Source organism: Carassius gibelio, chromosome B22, assembly GCF_023724105.1.
Source record: "Carassius gibelio isolate Cgi1373 ecotype wild population from Czech Republic chromosome B22, carGib1.2-hapl.c, whole genome shotgun sequence".
Taxonomy (NCBI): domain Eukaryota; kingdom Metazoa; phylum Chordata; class Actinopteri; order Cypriniformes; family Cyprinidae; genus Carassius; species Carassius gibelio.
In genome coordinates this window covers 18,298,716-18,316,817 of record NC_068417.1, presented here as the reverse complement: position 1 = coordinate 18,316,817, position 18,102 = coordinate 18,298,716, and the positions used below count along the sequence as shown (strand labels likewise).

At 36.9% G+C, this 18,102-nt stretch overlaps 1 protein-coding gene and 1 long non-coding RNA gene across 9 annotated transcripts in view; both read right to left on the bottom strand.

Moving 5' to 3' along the window:
• Positions 1-5,187: 5,187 nt before the first annotated feature.
• Positions 5,188-18,102, bottom strand: part of LOC127987394 (balbiani ring protein 3) — a 55,837-nt gene continuing 42,922 nt past the window's right edge. For all 7 annotated transcript variants that reach the window (XM_052589688.1, XM_052589689.1, XM_052589691.1 and 4 more), the window contains 5 exons: positions 10,603-10,737; positions 10,364-10,510; positions 5,918-6,061; positions 5,667-5,810; positions 5,188-5,380 (listed from right to left, as the gene is read on the bottom strand). In XM_052589688.1, the coding sequence (XP_052445648.1) occupies positions 5,364-5,380; positions 5,667-5,810; positions 5,918-6,061; positions 10,364-10,510; positions 10,603-10,737 (587 nt within the window). In that variant the 3' untranslated portion in view covers positions 5,188-5,363. The remainder of the gene's footprint in view (positions 5,381-5,666; positions 5,811-5,917; positions 6,062-10,363; positions 10,511-10,602; positions 10,738-18,102) is intronic.
• On the bottom strand, positions 14,078-16,397 carry LOC127987402 (uncharacterized). 2 transcript variants are annotated; one of them, XR_008161194.1, is made up of 4 exons: positions 16,286-16,397; positions 15,466-15,565; positions 14,351-14,466; positions 14,078-14,207 (listed from the first exon to the last, which is right to left on the bottom strand). It is a non-coding gene; the product is annotated as an uncharacterized LOC127987402 (long non-coding RNA). The 2 variants fall into 2 exon arrangements; XR_008161193.1 differs by lacking the exon at positions 16,286-16,397 and having other exon boundaries at positions 15,466-16,261.

The following is an 18,102-nucleotide window of genomic DNA, read 5'->3' as shown; positions in this document are numbered from 1 at the left end:
AGATTCATAGAGCTGGATAAGACTTACACTTACCATCATAAACACCAGACTCAGAACTTTATAAACTAATCACAATTATTGGTAATAAGAAGACAAACCAGACATTCAATGTTAATGTTTGTGTTGTGTTACTACTCACTGGTCATTAAACAGAAATACTGGTGTCCATACACTTTATATATATATATAACACTGTAAATACTAAACATAAACTGAAACAAAGAAAAAATATTTGTACTCACAACATTATAAATTAAATCTAAGACAAATAAAGGAATATACAAAACATTAACACTTTTACCGTTTTTGTCCGGTAACCAGCAGTAGAATGGTCAGGAGCACTAACATGTATCTGAATTCACGGCTTGTCAATCAGTTTGTGCTGACACTTCCAGGTTAAGTTAATCAGGAGGGGTCACATGACATTCAGTTTAGTCAAACTGGGAGTACAATGAAAATAAAACACAATACCAACAACATTCTGAAACACAAAGATATACACATTTAAATTGTGAAGCCATACAAAAAATAAACATTAACCCCTGAAATCACAAATATGTCATATATAACCCATAACTGACCTTACAGCGTCACCTACAGGTGAGTATTGCAGTGTTTTTTTTTTTCTTCAGTGTTGCTCATATTTATGTAATAAATGTCTAAATGTCTTCCATTGGTCAATTACACCAATCACAAATAAGCAAGCACTAAACCATTACAGCGATAACATCCAGCAGCGCAGTCTGAGACATCCCCTCCTCCTCCCCAGCTCCACATGTCTAGACCTGCTTATGCGGAGGCACTTTCACAGATTTGTGAGAGACGCAGGTTGAGCAGTGGTGGTGTTTCGAAAGGACTGTTCTACAGAACCAGAGGCTTGGCGCAAGAGTATATCAGAGAGATATGCAAGTCTCGCTGCCAGCATCAAACTCAGAATACAGGGAGGGCAGGAACAAACATAATACATAATACAATACATAATACAAAACATAAAACATAAGACAAGGCGACAAGGAAAGCCGCAGGGGGGGGAATGTAACGAGGCAAATCCTATTGGGAATCCTTTTTTTTTTTTTTTTTGACATTTTCTCTTATTAATGATTGTCTTTCTTTATCATATAGCACACAGCTCACAGACTCGGCTCTGTGTGTGCTGATCTCTGCTGCTGCTGGACCTTTCCTGCTCGTGGGATATGTCAATTTCTGTGGAAATTATGTGTCTTAATTTATTGCGAAGACTCAGAGAGTTGTGCTGTTTTAACATGCCTGACATGATTATTCATACAGTTGGCACTTCACTCAAATTTAGTGTTTAAATAAATGTGCCTAGACCTGCTGCTAAATCTTGAGTTTTCCATAAGAGTCAAGCTAAAGATAGTTATGCAAATTTGAACGTGGGAAACAGTTCTACAGTCAGCATTCAAAAATGTGCCTTTAAAATAAAATAATGTTTACCTCATTCAACTACAATGACAAAAAGTTGTTGTCCCCATAAATGTAGCTTTTTTTTTGTTTCACATTGCTGATAATTAATGGTGAATAATTAACTTTTTGATTAATTGTAATTCAATAATTGTAATAATTACGGCTTGCCATCAAAAACTATGCATATACATATACAAATAAAAATAAAAATAAATGCAAAATAAATGCAAAGCTTCATTTAACTTCATTAGCCTAAAAACAAACAATAAAATAGTAAAATAATACATAATTTTATCCAAAATAGCATTAAAAAAACCATTTGGCAAATGCCTTTTTAAATGCTATTTTGGATAAAATTATGTATTATTTTACTATTTTATTGTTTGTTTTTAGGCTAATGAAGTTAAATGAAGCTTTGCATTTATTTTTATTTTTATTTATTTTGAAACACAACTGTTTAAAAGGATTAATTTAGTTAAAAATAGACGTATTTGTTTGGTTGTTTATTTATTGTAACATTGAAATATGGTTATGAAATGATCTGTTATGCGGTAAACTGAATAATCCTCGGTTTGAAACGATTTGGAAATAAATCACGTGCTAGCGTGCCATAGAAAACAGTCAGCAAATAGCTACACTAAATTAAGTCCCACGTTAGGAGCGCAAAAGGTCATGGGTTCAATGCCCAGGGAACACACATACTGTTAAAAGTATAGACTGGATGCACTGTAAGTCGCTTTGGATAAAAGCTTCTGCTAAATGCATACATATACATGTTAATGTAGTGAGCTGTAAGTTATCTATGATTCACTAGAAAGAACTGACAGGCTACACTGCTGATTCAGTTTCACACATTATAGTTCAGTGGTGGTTGGACCTCAATCTGACAAAAAATGCCAATTAAGATGCAAGTAAACATTTAATATTTGACAAGGGTTTACTTTAGAAATTTAAAATGACTGGTTTGTCACATTTCACTGTTTTTAATTTAAAATTAATATAGGCTATAATCACTGAATCACCAAAAAAAAGGGCCTAGCTCCCAACAACGTCTGTGGGCGACAGAACAAAAACACAGTAAAACACAGTCACTTGTCGCCATCTTCTGGAGTATTGATGTAGCCTGTAAAAACGGACACTGAACAAAATAATTACAGTGTTTTGCAATCACTGAAACACATTTGTCAAAAACCTTTTTCAAAATTTTTCAAACAATGAGCACAACAACAGTTTATGTGGGCTCAACTGTGGATCATTTAATTGCTTTTGCACAAATGGCTTGAATTCAGTGGCTACAGTACATCTTTTATTTCACATGAATTATTTTCCCACTCATACATAAAAAATGGCAAAACTCTATGTACCTACATGCCAATTTCAACATGAACAAGACATCAATTTTCTACAATTCTACAGAAGAGTAGAGGTGTAGGTGAGACCTCGGCATCCTGGCTAAATTTGCTCATTGACCTCTGATCATCATGGCCTCCTAACAATCCCCATATCTGCTGATTGACTTCATCACTCTGTCTCTAATACCTTATTGAAATATATTCTGAATCAAAAATGAAATCTTTAGAAAACAGAGTTGAACAACTAGAGTTACAGTAGTATTTCAACTGCATTAGAGTTTTTCTCATAAGACATAGGTTAATGAAACTGGGATCCAGCTGATTTTCATCACCACTTTTTAATTTGTTTCACACATTTTAGGCAGGAAATTTGATCTCACTGTGAAATGTTTTTTTGATAATATGTATTTGTCCTGTCTCATGCTGCAGCTGGATAGGAGAGATTCATATAGAAGATAGCTGTTTTTATTGCTTGATATTATTGCGAGGATGCAGCATTGTGCTGTAAAGAGTCAGACCTGAATAGGAACTTCTTTGTGTTCGGGACATCTGTGAATGCGTAAAGAAGATGATAAAACTCTTCCCACACGGAGGGCAGTGATATGGTTTTTCTCCCGTGTTCTCAGATATTCTGACCAGTGGAATCTCTTTTCACAGTGTGAACACTTGTAAGGTTTTTCTCCAGTGTGGACTCTCTGGTGCAGTTTCAGTTCAGCATTTGTAACAAAAGTCTTCCCACAATCAAAGCACACATAATCCTTCACACCGCTGTGTCTTTTCTGGTGTCTTTTTTAAAGTATCTCGCCGACTAAAACTCTGTCCATACAAAGAACACACGTGAGGCTTCTCCTGTGTATGAACCTTCATGTGGTTCTTCAAGGAACCTGACCAAAAAAAAGTTCTTTCTTCGCACTGATCACAGTTGAATGAGATCGCAGATGTGATTTGAAAATGCCACTCTGTCTGTAACTCTTCCCACACTGGTCACATGGGCTTATACTGTAAATGACAGGAAGCTTAGTGCTGAACAAGAAGTGACCCTGACCACCAGAGAAAACCTTCTTTGTTTTTAAACCCTTAAACATATACCTCAGGTCTCTAGGGACCTTAGTATTCCTCAATATATCTGTAAACAATATAACTTAAATAATTAGAGTTAAGAATGAACTAAATAATTAAATAGGTGAAATCCACAGCCTACCTAAGCAATGTTTCTGACCATGTCCATCCCTTTATGACTACCCATCTTCTGATGGCTACTTCCAGCAGGATAATGCAACATGTCACAAAGCTCGAATCATCTCAGACTGGTTTCTTGAACATGACAATGAGTTCACTTTACTCAAATGGCCTCCACAGTCACCAGATCTCAACCCAATAGAGTGTATATATTTAGTTGTTCACTCCATGCAACTTGTAGGTCTCCGTCTAACTGCAATATCTGTTGGCTCGCAATTGTCTAGAAATGTGTTGATGAATAGTAAAGGTTTGTTGTTGTTATAACTTGCAGGTCTGTTAAAGAATAGAGCAATATGTTTGTGTACAAACTGCAATACATTTCTGCATTGGGCAAACACATGCACGTCATGGCTATTTAGGTTTTTACCACTCAGCTGTGGGCTAGTAATGTTGATGGGCATTCTGTTATTGACATGCACTGCACACAGTAGACCAATCACAGAAGACTGGGTCATCAGACCAATCACCGCAGTTTAGCGTCACACAAATGAGGGATTGGAAAAATGACTCACTAAAACAAATCTTTTGGGAGTTGTTGAGCAAAAAAGGGGAAAAAGATAAATGCGTATTTTATTACAGTTTTATTAAAGTGTTTTTTGACTTTGCATGCAAGTCAACCTGTTGTTGGGGACTCCCAAAACCAAAATATGAACCTGTCATTACCCATAATAGGGTCACTTTTAGACCTACTTTAAACCATATGAGCAGGGTGGGCAATGTCTATGTAACCATTAAATGAGGGGGGAGGGGGAGGGGGGGGTTTGAGTATGGGTCACCATACATGGCTGTATGTCACAATAATTTTAGTGTTTAAGTAATAGTTTAAGAAAAAAAATATGTTCCTATGTTCCTGTGGCTCAAGTGGTAGAGTATTGTGTTAGCAGTGCAAGGTTGTGGGTTCAATTCCCAGGGAACACATGTTAGGTAATAAATGTTAGCCTGAACACATTAAGTTGCTTTGGATAAAAGCTAAATGCATACATTTAAATGTAAACTAATGTAAAAAGGATGTGTCAAAAGTATTAATAATTATACATAATACAAAAATAATCTAAGATATATTTAGATTCATTAAATAAGTAAACAATTAAAAAAATCCTAGGGTTACCCTGCATTCTTGGTTTAATTCCTGGTAGATTTGTAATTCAACCCAACAACATACACACAGACAGAAGTTTCACTAAGCTTTGAGATTTATTTAATGTATGCAAAAGATCTCAAGTATAGCATGGAGAGACAGACAGAGAGAGATGCATGCATGCATGTCCACTGGTGGTTGGGCAACACTTCTGTCTGGCAGGTTACTGATCATCATGGGAAGAGTGATCAGCACATATCTGGTTTGAGTCATGGATCACGTCTCACTGCATGGATACAGATAGCAAGAATTAGTCTGTTCATTTAGATGCATTCAAACTCAAACAGATCACAAAACACTCAAAGCATGAACAACAAGTTTTACTTTTAGAGCGAGTTGTAGTTCTTTTGAAAAGCCATTTGCTTGAAATGGTGCGTTAGAGCAACTTCAAGCACTTTGCGATTGAAATCAAAATCGAAAATACCTTTAAATTGAGGTGTACATGCACGTCCACATTTAGTGCTGCAGCACCAAAATAAAAATAGATCCACACATTAAAATAATATAAATACCTCTATATGGATCCATACACTGACGTCCACATCCATAACTGCAGCATTTCTGATCATTAGGACAGTCACTGTCATTGAAACAGTAGTTATCCCTCACAACACAAATTCCTATTATGTTGTTCCTAGGACACACTCCTGGCTTTTCTGTTACACAGACACATGACAGAAACCTCATTACTTAACACCTTACTGCATTCAAAAAAGAAAAAAGAAAAAAGAAATAGAACTACACATTAATATCATATAAGTACCTCTATATGGAGCCATACACTGACTTCCACATCCGTAACTGCAGCATTTCAGATCATTAGGACAGTCGCCATCTTTGAAACAGTTATTCTCCCTCACAACACAAATTCCTATTACGTTGTTTCTTGGACACACTCCTGGCTTTTCTGATGTACAAAACATAACAGAAAAACAATTATTATTTAAAAAAAAAATAAAAAATCAGTTTTTCATTTTACTTAACTCTTCATTTAACTTTTCATTTTTACTTAAGAGTTGTTAAATGGATAAAGTAGGCTACAGAGCATTTGAAAAATTTAAGAGGACAGTAGTGATGGCATACATACCTGGTGGTAACAACACTTTATCCAAATCAGCGGCTCCTAAAAAAGTAAACAATGCTCATCTTTGTCATTGTGTTTTCCTTACAAGATTTATGATTTAGAAATAAACTTTATCAGGTTATTTAAACTACTCCAACTCTACACTGTATATTTCTATGTTCTGACATGTCACTAAAGTCATGGGTATGAATGGGTAGCCTACTTATTTACATATTTTCTTTGCGCTGTGTAATGAATTTAAAAGTCCTCACCTGTGAAAGGTCCTTTGGCAAGACACAAGACAGCAATAAGCAAGCAGGTAACTCGTGCTGCCATCCTCTCAACCTGCGATCTCTCAGTGGAAAAGCGTTGAATCGGTAGTTCAGGAGGGTTTTGAAGCACTCGCTGAAAATGGGATTTTTAAAGATCCAAGGAGGTCTGACGCAACTCCAACCCTGAAACGCACCATTCTGTAACCTGATCCTTAAGATCCAGATTAACTTTTTTAGGTGTGTGAACTGGGAGTTTAATGAGAGCTATGAGTTGTACTGCCTGACCACCTCAGATTAATTAGTTATGTTTCGGTGAGAACAGCTCCAAGTAGGCATGTTGTCATCTTAAAAAAAAAGAATCAGTTATTACAACAAGGCGTCAGTGCTATAATCAGTATTTGATTATAGGAAAAGTTTCCCCATTAATTATCTTTAAGCATTTAAGCCTTTATGCATCTATAATTGGTGAATTCTTTTTTTTATATAACTTTTTTTTTGTAAATGTGGTTTATAACATTTGTTTTTGGCACACAATGTAGAGCATGGAACTGAAGAGAAGCAGACCGAAGTGTAAATGAAATGATAAAGCACACAGGCAGTACATTTCAATTAGCCATTCTAAAACTATTCAATGTGATTCTTAGTGTAGATTACTTTCCTGACTTCTGGAATCAAGGCTTAACAAAAACGGAGATAAATTTGATCCTAACAACTACAGAGGCATCTGTGTGAACAGCAACCTGGGAAAGTTTTTCTGTAGCATAATAAATGCTCTACTATTAGACTTCTTCCATTAGACATCACCACACAAAAATCAGCACCAAACATACAAGGTATCTTTCCCAAGAGCGTGGAATGAGACTGGACCGCTGCCTAAGCACTACACTTAACATTCACATCAATGAACTGGAGAGCAGTCTGGAGCGATCACCCTACACCACTCACAGATCAACTGCCTGATGTATGCAGATGATCCGGTTCTGCTGTCTCCCATTCAACATGGTTTACAGCAGAACCTGGACATGCTACAACAATACTGTCACACCTGGGCCCTGATAGTCAACCTGAAGGAAAACAAAATCTCGACGTTTCAGAAAAGATGCAGATCCCAAGGATCATAACGCACATTTACATTAGGCACTAACCAGATAACACACACAACCACACCATACTACAACTACCTGGGTTTGAAAAAAAAAAAAAAAACACAGCACACGTACACAGGAAACTTTATTCATGCTGAGAGATAAAGCACACAGGGCCTTCTATGCCATAAAACGGCAATGTGCTATAGAAATCCCTAGAATTTGGATGAAAATATTAGAATCAGTAATTGAGCCCATTGCCCATGGTAGTGAGGTATGGAGTCCACTGACAAATCCAAATCAAGATTTCACTAAATGGGAGAAACATACAATTGACACCCTGCATGCAGAACTCAAAAAGGGCTATTCAATTTTAAAAACATCTGAAACTCACTGACCCCCAATCATATCATTATAAAGCCCTTCAATACCAAGTGAAGAGCAAAGAAAGCAAGGCCCTCCTTCAGCTGATCCAGAGCTTCAGTCCTGATGCTTCACTAACATCTACTGATGCTCTGAAACACAACATCGGAAACAGTCAGATCACTGCACAAATAGATACAATGCTATTTGGTCCTAAAGAGAGAGTACAGTGTAGCAGACAAGGAACTGAGAAGCACACTGACCACATACAGACTCAGCGGACACAAGCTGATGATAGAGACGGGCAGACACAGAAAAACATGGCTGCCACTGGAGCAGAGATTGTGTTCACACTGTGATCTGAATCAGAGCTGCACCTAACAGATTGGCTGTTTTCTTATATTATATGTACATACATGAATATACAATAAAACCCTCATATTCATCCGGAAAAAGGAGGCGGGAACTTCCTCCTTTGATGATGTTTTTCTGACCTTTCTGGACATGGACAGTAGACCGTACACACAGCTTCAATGGAGGGACTAAGAGCTCTCGGACTAAATCTAAAATATCTTACACTGTGTTCCAAAGATAAACGGAGGTCTCACGGGTTTGAAACAACATGAGGGTGAGTTATTAATTACATAAATTTGCTATCTGGGTGAACTAACCCTTTAAACTGACAGTCACCACTGATGAGCTACTACAAAATTTTGTAGAAACGTCATTTTCTGTAAACGGAAGGTATCACTTTTGCTACATGGAATTCAAAATCTTTGAAGCGCAATATCTAAAAATTAGTCAGAATGTAGATAGAACCTTGTAATTCAAAGGTGGTGAAATGTCTTCGAGATGTCTGGCAGAAGAGCAAACACTCTAAAAGATGCATCTTGCAGATTTCAACTACGTTTCTGTGATGTATGTGTGCTGTCTTGCATATGCACCACTGACACTTTTAACTGTTTTCCCCATGATCAGTTTGAATCATAAAGCCATGGCTTTGCAAAACACTAGCAGACTTCCATCCCTTAACAGTTTTACATGTTCAATTATCACCCAGCCTTCAGTGTATCAGATTCTCAACGATTCAGGGATCCAGAAATGTTTTTTTTTTTTTTTTGAGACAGTTATAAACAATAGTAGGGCAACTTCAAAACCCCAGACTCACTTATTCTCAGTCATGTTTGGGATAAAGTAGAATTTATTAGGGATTAAAAGGTTTCCAAGATGGGGGAAAAAAGAACACTACTGATAATCTTTTGTCACAGACTTGTTCAGCATTGTAAGAATTTTTACCAAAGTGAATTCTCTGGTTTCAGCGGAGCATGAACGTTTTGCAATATAACAATTATTTTTCCACCACCAGGTCCCTTAGAGGCTCCATACAAACCTCACTGACTGTCCGTCGAAAATATAAAGTTCAATTTAGTTCAATTTATTTATATAGCACATTTAAAAACAACCATGGTTGACCAAAGTGCTTAACAATGTCTATAAAAAAAAAAAAAAAAAAAAAAAAAAAAACGCCAAATACAATGATTTAATCTGATTTTGATAAAGACAATTTAAACAGATTTCATGAGGCAATCAAATGGGAGGAGTAGGAAGGAAGTGTGTGTGTGTGTGTGTGTGTGTGTGTGTGTGTGTGTGTGTGTGTGTGTGTGTGTGTCTTTTCTGGTGCTTCAGTCTGCTTTTAGTCAGAGGGTGCAGGGTTTATCTATTACCTCTTTTGTCAGGTGCCTACTACTTGCTTAGGTAGGTTTGAATCATAAGAATACATAAGAAGATGAATCAAACATACCAAGTACTATATAAAATAATAGTAATAATAATAATAATAATAATCAAATCTGGAGTATTTAGAGGCATATTGACTATGCTATTAAACCAGTGTTTAATAAACCACACATTATGGTTACCCTGCAATCTTGGTTTAATTTCTGGTATTTGTATTTCACCACAACAACATTCAATACACACACGTCTCACTAAGCTAAAAGATTGAATACATTTAAAAGATCAAGAACAGCAATGAAAAAAAAAAACAACTTCCGAGGACTTTTTCCCCAATGGTTAAACTGGCATGGTCTGCTGCATGCTCTGGTGGTTGGGCAACACTTCTGTCTGGCAGGTTACTGATCATGGGAAGAGTTACCAGCACACATTTGGTTTGAGTCATGGACCAGGCCTCGCTGCATGGAAACAGATTTAGTTTGTTCAGTCAGATGGATTCAAACTCAAACGCATTACAACACACAAACCATAAACAGGTTTTACTTTTAGAGTATTTCAAATAGTATCAATCATTCTGAAAAGCCATATATCTGAAATGGTGTTATGGGCCAAATTCGGTTACTTTGCAATTGAAAATTATACAACTCAACAACGGTGTATGTTGGAGACCCAAGCATCAGTAGAACAAATACCTGGAAGGGTAAATGGAGGTTTACATTCACGTCCACATCTTGTGCTGCAGCACTTCTCATTGTCCGGACAGTCAATGTCATCAACACAGTCAAACACATGACACAATCCTGCTCCAGGTCCTCTCCTGGGACACACTCCTGGTTTAACTGTTATACAAACACATGAGAGAAAGCAGATCACTGAATACTGAATGACTGTAATGGGCAGAAAAGCTGACCAATTCATTAGTATAAAATACCTTTAGATGGAGCCATACACTGATGTCCACATCCATTGCTGCAGCATTTCTCATCATTCAGACAGTCATCGTCGAGGGAACACAACTCCTCACACACTCCTAATATTTGGATTTTTGGACACACTCCAGGCTTTTCTGTTATACAAAAACACGATAAAGAAAGCAGATCACTGAATGTTTCATCGCATTTAAAAATATATAAAAAAATCAATTCACACCATTATAGCAATATGAATACCTTTATATGGAGGCACACACCGATGTCCACATTTATTGCTGCAGCATTTCTGGTCATCCGGACATTGACCGTCTTGGAAACATAACTCAAGACAATCATCAAGATACATTTTTGGACACACTCCTGGCTTTTCTGTAATATAAACATGATTGAGAAAGCAGATCAGCGCCTCACTCGATTTAAAAATATGAACTAATTTAATTCACATTAATATAACAATATATAAATACCTATATATGGAGGCATACACTGTCGTCCACATCCATTGCGGCAGCATTTCTCATCATCCGGACAGTCACGGTCATGGAAACACAACCTCAAACATGGTCTGTCCACTGCTCCATCAAGACTGAATAAAGGACATACTCCTGGCTTTGCTGATATACAAAAAAAAAAAAAAAAAGTATATTATCTTCTCAATTCTCAAATCTCTTCAAAATGTTGTGTTGCTGGTGGTTCTGTGCAGTTATTTGTGAAAGATAACAGCAATCAAAGTCTTGAGGTTTTGATGCCAGAAGATAGACTTCATTAAAGACAATGAGATCGAGAGACTCTACAGAGAATATTGAGTCTGTGTCTGCACACTCTTTTATACAGTTTTCCTCAACGAGTGTTAAATCATATTTCACACACAGTTCTTATCGCTTACCTTGTATTTGCTGTGCCACTAGTTTGCTTCCTGAAAAAGCAGAAGGAAGAGGCTCCATCACATATTTTGTCTAATGTCCAAACAAGATGTGCATCTTTACCATAATAAGTGTCTGCACATTTCATTCTCATGCAGGCCACTATACATTCTTATGTAGAATAACTTACTGTTTGTAGTTATATCCACATTTATTGTACATGATTAACTTATACTTTAAAAATCTTCTACACTATTTAGCACCTTAGCCACTCCAAAGCCCACATATAATCCTTGAAATGTTCTCATAATCTTAGTTTAGTTGGGTTAACATATTAAAAGTTAAGAAATCTCACCTGTGACATTTTCTTTGGCATCTGTTGTGCTCAAGGATACAAAGAGACACAACAAAACAGGAATCAACGAGCAACACACTCGAGTGTTCATCATCTCGACGATCGACTGGAAAACGTGCTGAATCGAATGGTCAGGAGGGTTTTTAAAGCGGTCAGCATCTCCACCTCTGAAACTCACCTGCCTGTAGGCAAGTAGCGTAATCTTGAAGACCCTGAGTAACTTGTTCAGGTTTGTTCAAGCCATATCGTAATTACCCTGATTACTAGATACCGACCTGCAAAACTGGTCATGGTCTTCCGGATTTACCTTTGGGCTTGACTGGGCTGAAACCCATGTTTTTAACCTGTTTATGTTTGTTTATGTTATGTTATGTTTGCTTGATTTGTTCAGTTATATGCCGGTCAAAAATGATTAGCCGCATTACTGCACACACAAAAGTTAAATGAGCCATTCGGGCAATCAGCGTTATTTTTAGGGTTTTGATCTCTCGACTCAGAGAACAAATGCTGTTTATTTTATTAAAATATCACAACTAAACTTTGAGTATAGGCTAGACAGGTTACATATTAATTTAACTAAAACCTCAAAGCATATCTGGATTTTTGTGTGGTTTGTTTTACTCCATAATGATGTTCTTATTTAGGGCATTTGTAGTGTATAGGTAGGACCCAAACCTAACCTCAAACCCAGGGGCCCCTGGCACCCTAATCCAGCCCTGGAACTCGTTATTGTGAACTTGTGTTTTCTGAGAGCTACAACTTGTACGTGGCCACCCTAGTTCCATTAGCTGAAATGTTTAGGCATTTATAGTTGACTTGACTCCTTGACTTGATTGCAAATAAATGCACAGACTTTATTTAACTGAACAGAGATGACATCACTGAATTCAATGATGAACTGCCTTTAACTATCATTTTGCATTATTGATACACTGTTTTCCTAATGCATGTTGTTCAGTTGCTTTGACACAATGTATTTTGTTTAAAGCGCTATATAAATAAAAAAATAAAGGCATAGTGTGATAGGTCCAAATCCGAATCCAAGGATGTGAACAGCTCCAAGTAGAATATCATGTGTTGTCATCTTGAAATCACAGTGACTACGACTACGACATGCCGTGAATGCAGCTTGTGATTATGGGTTTGGCGGACTGGTCTTCTGGAATCAATTCAGTAGGCTCAATTTACTTTTGGTCCATATCAAGGTTTTTACAGTGGTGTTTATGACACTTTATATTGATGAGGATATAGTTTAATCCATATAGCATTAGCTGATTTAATTTGTATGTGCAGTGTTTTTTCTACTGTGCCTATTGAAAAGTTTGACTGTAGAAGGTTTTCCAAAAAAATCCAGTGCGTTATTTGTTATTTATCTGCATATTATCCTGTTGAAACAAGTTGGTCTTGTGGAGCCAGGTCATGAATTGAAAATAGGCCCCTTCTCCAGCCCTGTTTCTAAGGTATTTTCCTGATAAAGGTCAAAATTCCTAAAAAATGTCGAAATTCCTGCTTACCACATATTCACGTAAACATGGTTGGTTCCAGTGTTGCAATTCCTGGGGTGGGGGAAATGAATTTAAAATTAAAAATGCTTTATTTTTGACTATACAATTTTAGTTTCAAACGCAGCTTCTTCAGTCTGCTGCCATCAGGGAGGAGACTACGGAGTCTCCAGCCAGAACCAGCAGACTGAAGGACAGCTTCAACCATCAGGCTGTCAGGAAGCTGAACTCGCTCCCGAACTTGCCCCCCGTCCCTCTTCTGCCCCAGGCACCACTGAACTATTTTTATGAGTGTTTTGTATGAAAGGGCTTTCTTTGACGACAAATGCTGATGTCTAAACATCTAAATGGCCAGTGTCCAGAGTCTAGAACCAACCAGTTGTTCTTGAAATCCTGAAGACCTTGATTAGCTGGTTCAGGTGTGTCTAATTAGGCCCTCCAGGAACTGAACCTCTGTACTAAAGCATTTTCTCTTTATACCTTTTGTATTTTTCTGAGTTTTAAACAGGTAGTTTAAAGTCCAAAACACACTGCACGATTTTAGTAATCTTATAAGATCACTGCGTGTCACTCTATACAACATGGGTCTAAAGGCTACAATGTGTAAAGTACACATCTTCCATACAGAATTTCCCAAAAAAAGTGAGGAAGAAAAAAGAAACTACGGATACGAACCTATGTGATCTAACATGATCATCATTGTAATAGTATAAAAAGAAATCAAGGCTGACATGACCAGTTCTGTGAGAGATCATCATAAAATGTTGTATAACACAGCATTGCTTCAACACACACATACCAGAGGACTTCTGTTTGTTTGAGCACAAGATGGCCATCTTCTTTCCTCATCCTGAGCAAATCATTTCCTTGGTCTTCCTTCTCTTCTGTGAAACAAGATAATCTCTACTTACTCTGTGTGCAAATAATATTGCTCATTAAACATAATTAAGTTAATTTAAAGTAAGATTCAGACCAGAGCATTTGAGGAGTAAATGTTGATTAAAAAAAATATTCTAAACAAATGTACCTGGGAAGAGCTGATCATGGCAAGATTCGCTGAGACTCAGTAATAGCTCTTTTAGTTTTTAGGAAGGTTTGTGAGGGTTGGCTCTTGAGTGAGCTGTTGAGCTTGATATTTTAGACCTGAAAAAGAAGAACAGCATTAGGATTATCTGCAAAAAATCCTGTAAGACAGAAAGAAGGAAATATTATTAATTACGTGCAACTTGTACATTACACCTCTGTAAAGATGCTGTATAATTAAAAGTTAAATGCATCCATTATTGAAAGCAAGTAATTAATAGCAAGCTATAGTCATATGAATTCTTTTGATAGTGTCAGATGAGGCCGTACTGGGGCTTGTACAATATCATACAAGTGTTAAACTGGATTATTAAGACTGTGATGTGTTTAGGGATCATTTTTAAGACTTTGACCCTGTCCAGATACCCACACTTGCAGTCTTGGCCACTTGAGAGTGTGTGTACATGACAGTGTGTGAACGAGACTGTCTTAATAATGCCAAAACACAGCGTCCTTAACACACACTAAACCTCTCCAATACTGCTCCGGAGCGCTATACAAAGCTTAGTGTATCCCATCATGCATCATGTTTTGGAATAAATCGTCAGACTTTTTGCCGAGATCTCACAAGAGGTCATGGGAAGCTGTCCAATGTACAGTATGTGAAATATTGATAATTAGTTATTAAAAATCTCTGTAAACACATAAGTGTCCCATAAGGCAGTGGCTCCCAATCCTGGTCCTGGAGAAGCCCAACACTGCACATTTGAGATGTCTCCCTGATCAAACACACCTGATTCAACTCATCAGCTCATCAGTGAAGACTCCAAGGCAGATAAGAGAGACACCAAAACCGTGCAGTGCTGGGGTTCTCCAGGACCAGGATTGGGAAACACAGTCATCAGGTCATGAAAAGTTCGACACACACTTGTGGTCATCATGCTCACTCGAACACTAGGCCAAATACAGGAAAGACTTCAAATAAGTAATCAAGTGGTCAAGTGCAAAGATGGCAAGTGTGGGTATTTGGACAGTGCAACAGTTTAAGAAACAACAAATGCTGTACAATCTATAACAGCAGGAATGTTTGATAAAAGAGACAAACTATCACAGACTTACTGCTGCATATATCTGCCTCCGCAGCTTTCTGTCTTCTCCATTTCTGAAGGAATCCCTCTCCAGAAACACCACTGGGCTGACTGCCTTTATGTCTTTTCAGCTAAAAATAAAAATAAAAATAATAAAATGGGGAGAGTAAATAAAATTGAATTATATAAAGAATGTTAATAATGATCTGTGAGCAAAATATTTAGATATAATAAATATATATAAATATATATATATAAATATAAACTGATATGAATGAACTGCAAAATGGAAAAATACATGTTTTATTATTTATTTTTAATTTGATTTTTTTGGGGGGGGATTTACATTAAAAGGTATTAAAAGCATGGTACAGAACATATGATTACTGTGATATCTGTCATATAAAAGCACATAAAAACACTAACATTACAGTGATACAAACATAGCTGGTTTGGTGATTATTGTATTGTTGTATTGATTATTAATATACCATAGTAAAACTACAGTTACTAATGTCCTGTTTACTGTGTTTTAACTTCACATTTCATTTATTACTATTGTAAGTGTCGTGATTACCATGATTTTACTACAAATACAACTTACATCATTGATCCTGAAATTAATAATAATATAAAACGGATCGAAGGTCTATGGCACGTCACGTGACAGATAGAGTTTAATCAGACTAATTAGCAGCTGTGTTCATTTATTTAAACGCAATGAAACTCAAAGACAGCCGCGGATGACCGATATAATACAGCGATTAAACATATGGCACTAATTTGATTAATAAATAAGACAGAATACATTTTATAAAAGGCATTAAAAGAGCTTATATACGACTACTCACCCAAACTGTGGAACTGATAGCAAGTATCGCGATGTGTGCTGAATGAGACTTCTTGAACGTGATTTCATAGCGATAAACATCTCATGTCCTCGTGTCGAATTCTGACGCCAAAAGTAGAGTTGTGACGTTCGCGAACGAACCGATTCTTTTGAACGGCTCATAAACATGAACGATGGGAGCCGAGTCGCGACTGGAGAGGAGCCGTTCTTTCTATCGTTCTTTTTTCCCATGCGTGTTTCACACAGATTCATACAAATGAGCTCCTCCAGGAGACAGAACAGAATAGGGGGAGGGGCGCACCCAGCGCAGGCCAACCCTTTATAGCGTGATGATATTAGTTATTAGTTGTGCATGCATTTACATTGCATTTTGTGTTCATTTAAAACTTATTTTAAAATCATTAAAAATGTTCTTTTGTGATACTGTACTTGTATAGAAATTTTTCACTAAAAGCTGTTTTCCACAGACATTCATTGCAGCCCACTTTGTTATTGTTCATTGACTTGAAGGGGCTGATGTCCTATTTGCAAAGTTTACAGTAGTAATAGTATGTAGTATGTAGACATTTCCATTTTATTTTTTTCCATTTTATCTACTTTAAAAAAAATAGTTTTCTATCAAAATGTTCTTGTGTGATAACAATGTTCTTGTGTGGAAGTGTTTGTAGTAAAAGCTGTTTTGCACAGAGATTCATTGCAGCCGGCTTTGTTTTTTATGTTTATTTGTGAGTAGGTATTGTATGAATAACATAAGTCAGCATAGTTTTACACAGACACACACACACACACACACACACACACTTTGTACTAAAGGTAAATCAAAATAATGATGTCACTGTCTAAGCAGAGGGATTTGTACAACCCTATGGAATATAGTCCACACATGAGAAATGAGGTAATAATCAATATTTCAGAATAATTCAAACTCAGATATTGGTGTGTGATATCTGCACTTTAATTATTTGACTACAAATCTCACCTCATAATACCTCCCAGTGATTATTTACAGGATAAACTGAGATGCCCCCAAGCTGGCTTCTTAAAACTGACTAAATATTTAAAAAGAGCCAAAAGAGCCATTCTTTTGAACGGCTCTTTGAAAGGAACGGATCGCGAAGATCCGGATCCCCTCAAAGAGCCATAAATCCCATCACTAGCCAAAAGTTTCCCATTGAAAGCAATGAAGGTCGTAGTGCTTCGATATTCGACGCCGAGAGGCACATTTGGCGTCATAAAAGTGACGCTAGGGGCGCTTGACCTGCTTCGGTTTTTGACGCCTTTGGAGTGAGAATGGGTTGACATAAAGAGATCTAACATGACAGTCAAGGGTCAAGAGCCCCACTAAAGCAAACACTGATCTCCATTATGGTTGCATCACTTTAACCAATAAAACATCAACATCTGATCCTCTGTAATTCTCAAGAACAACAGGTGTTCATCATTAATGCACAATCATCATTTAATTAGTCACTTAATTATCTCATTAACTTTAACCCTTTGAGGACTTGGGATATGACTTGAAGACTTGCTTGTGACTTGAAAGTCCCAACTCTGGTAAAAGCTGAATGTCAGTCAACAATCCAAAGAAGACTATCCCATGATGTCCAAATCAACATGAGTTATAAGCAGAAAAAGCATAAGATCATCTGTCACCACAAGGTTTGATTCAGCAATGCATACATGTTTTTTGCGAAAACAATATTGAAATTGTTTTGAGCCAAATTGCTTTGAATTAGTAAAAGGGTCAAGAGACTACCTAAAGCAAACCCTGACCACAATTATGGTGACATTTTTTTTTTCAGTTGAAGGCTGTGGCTA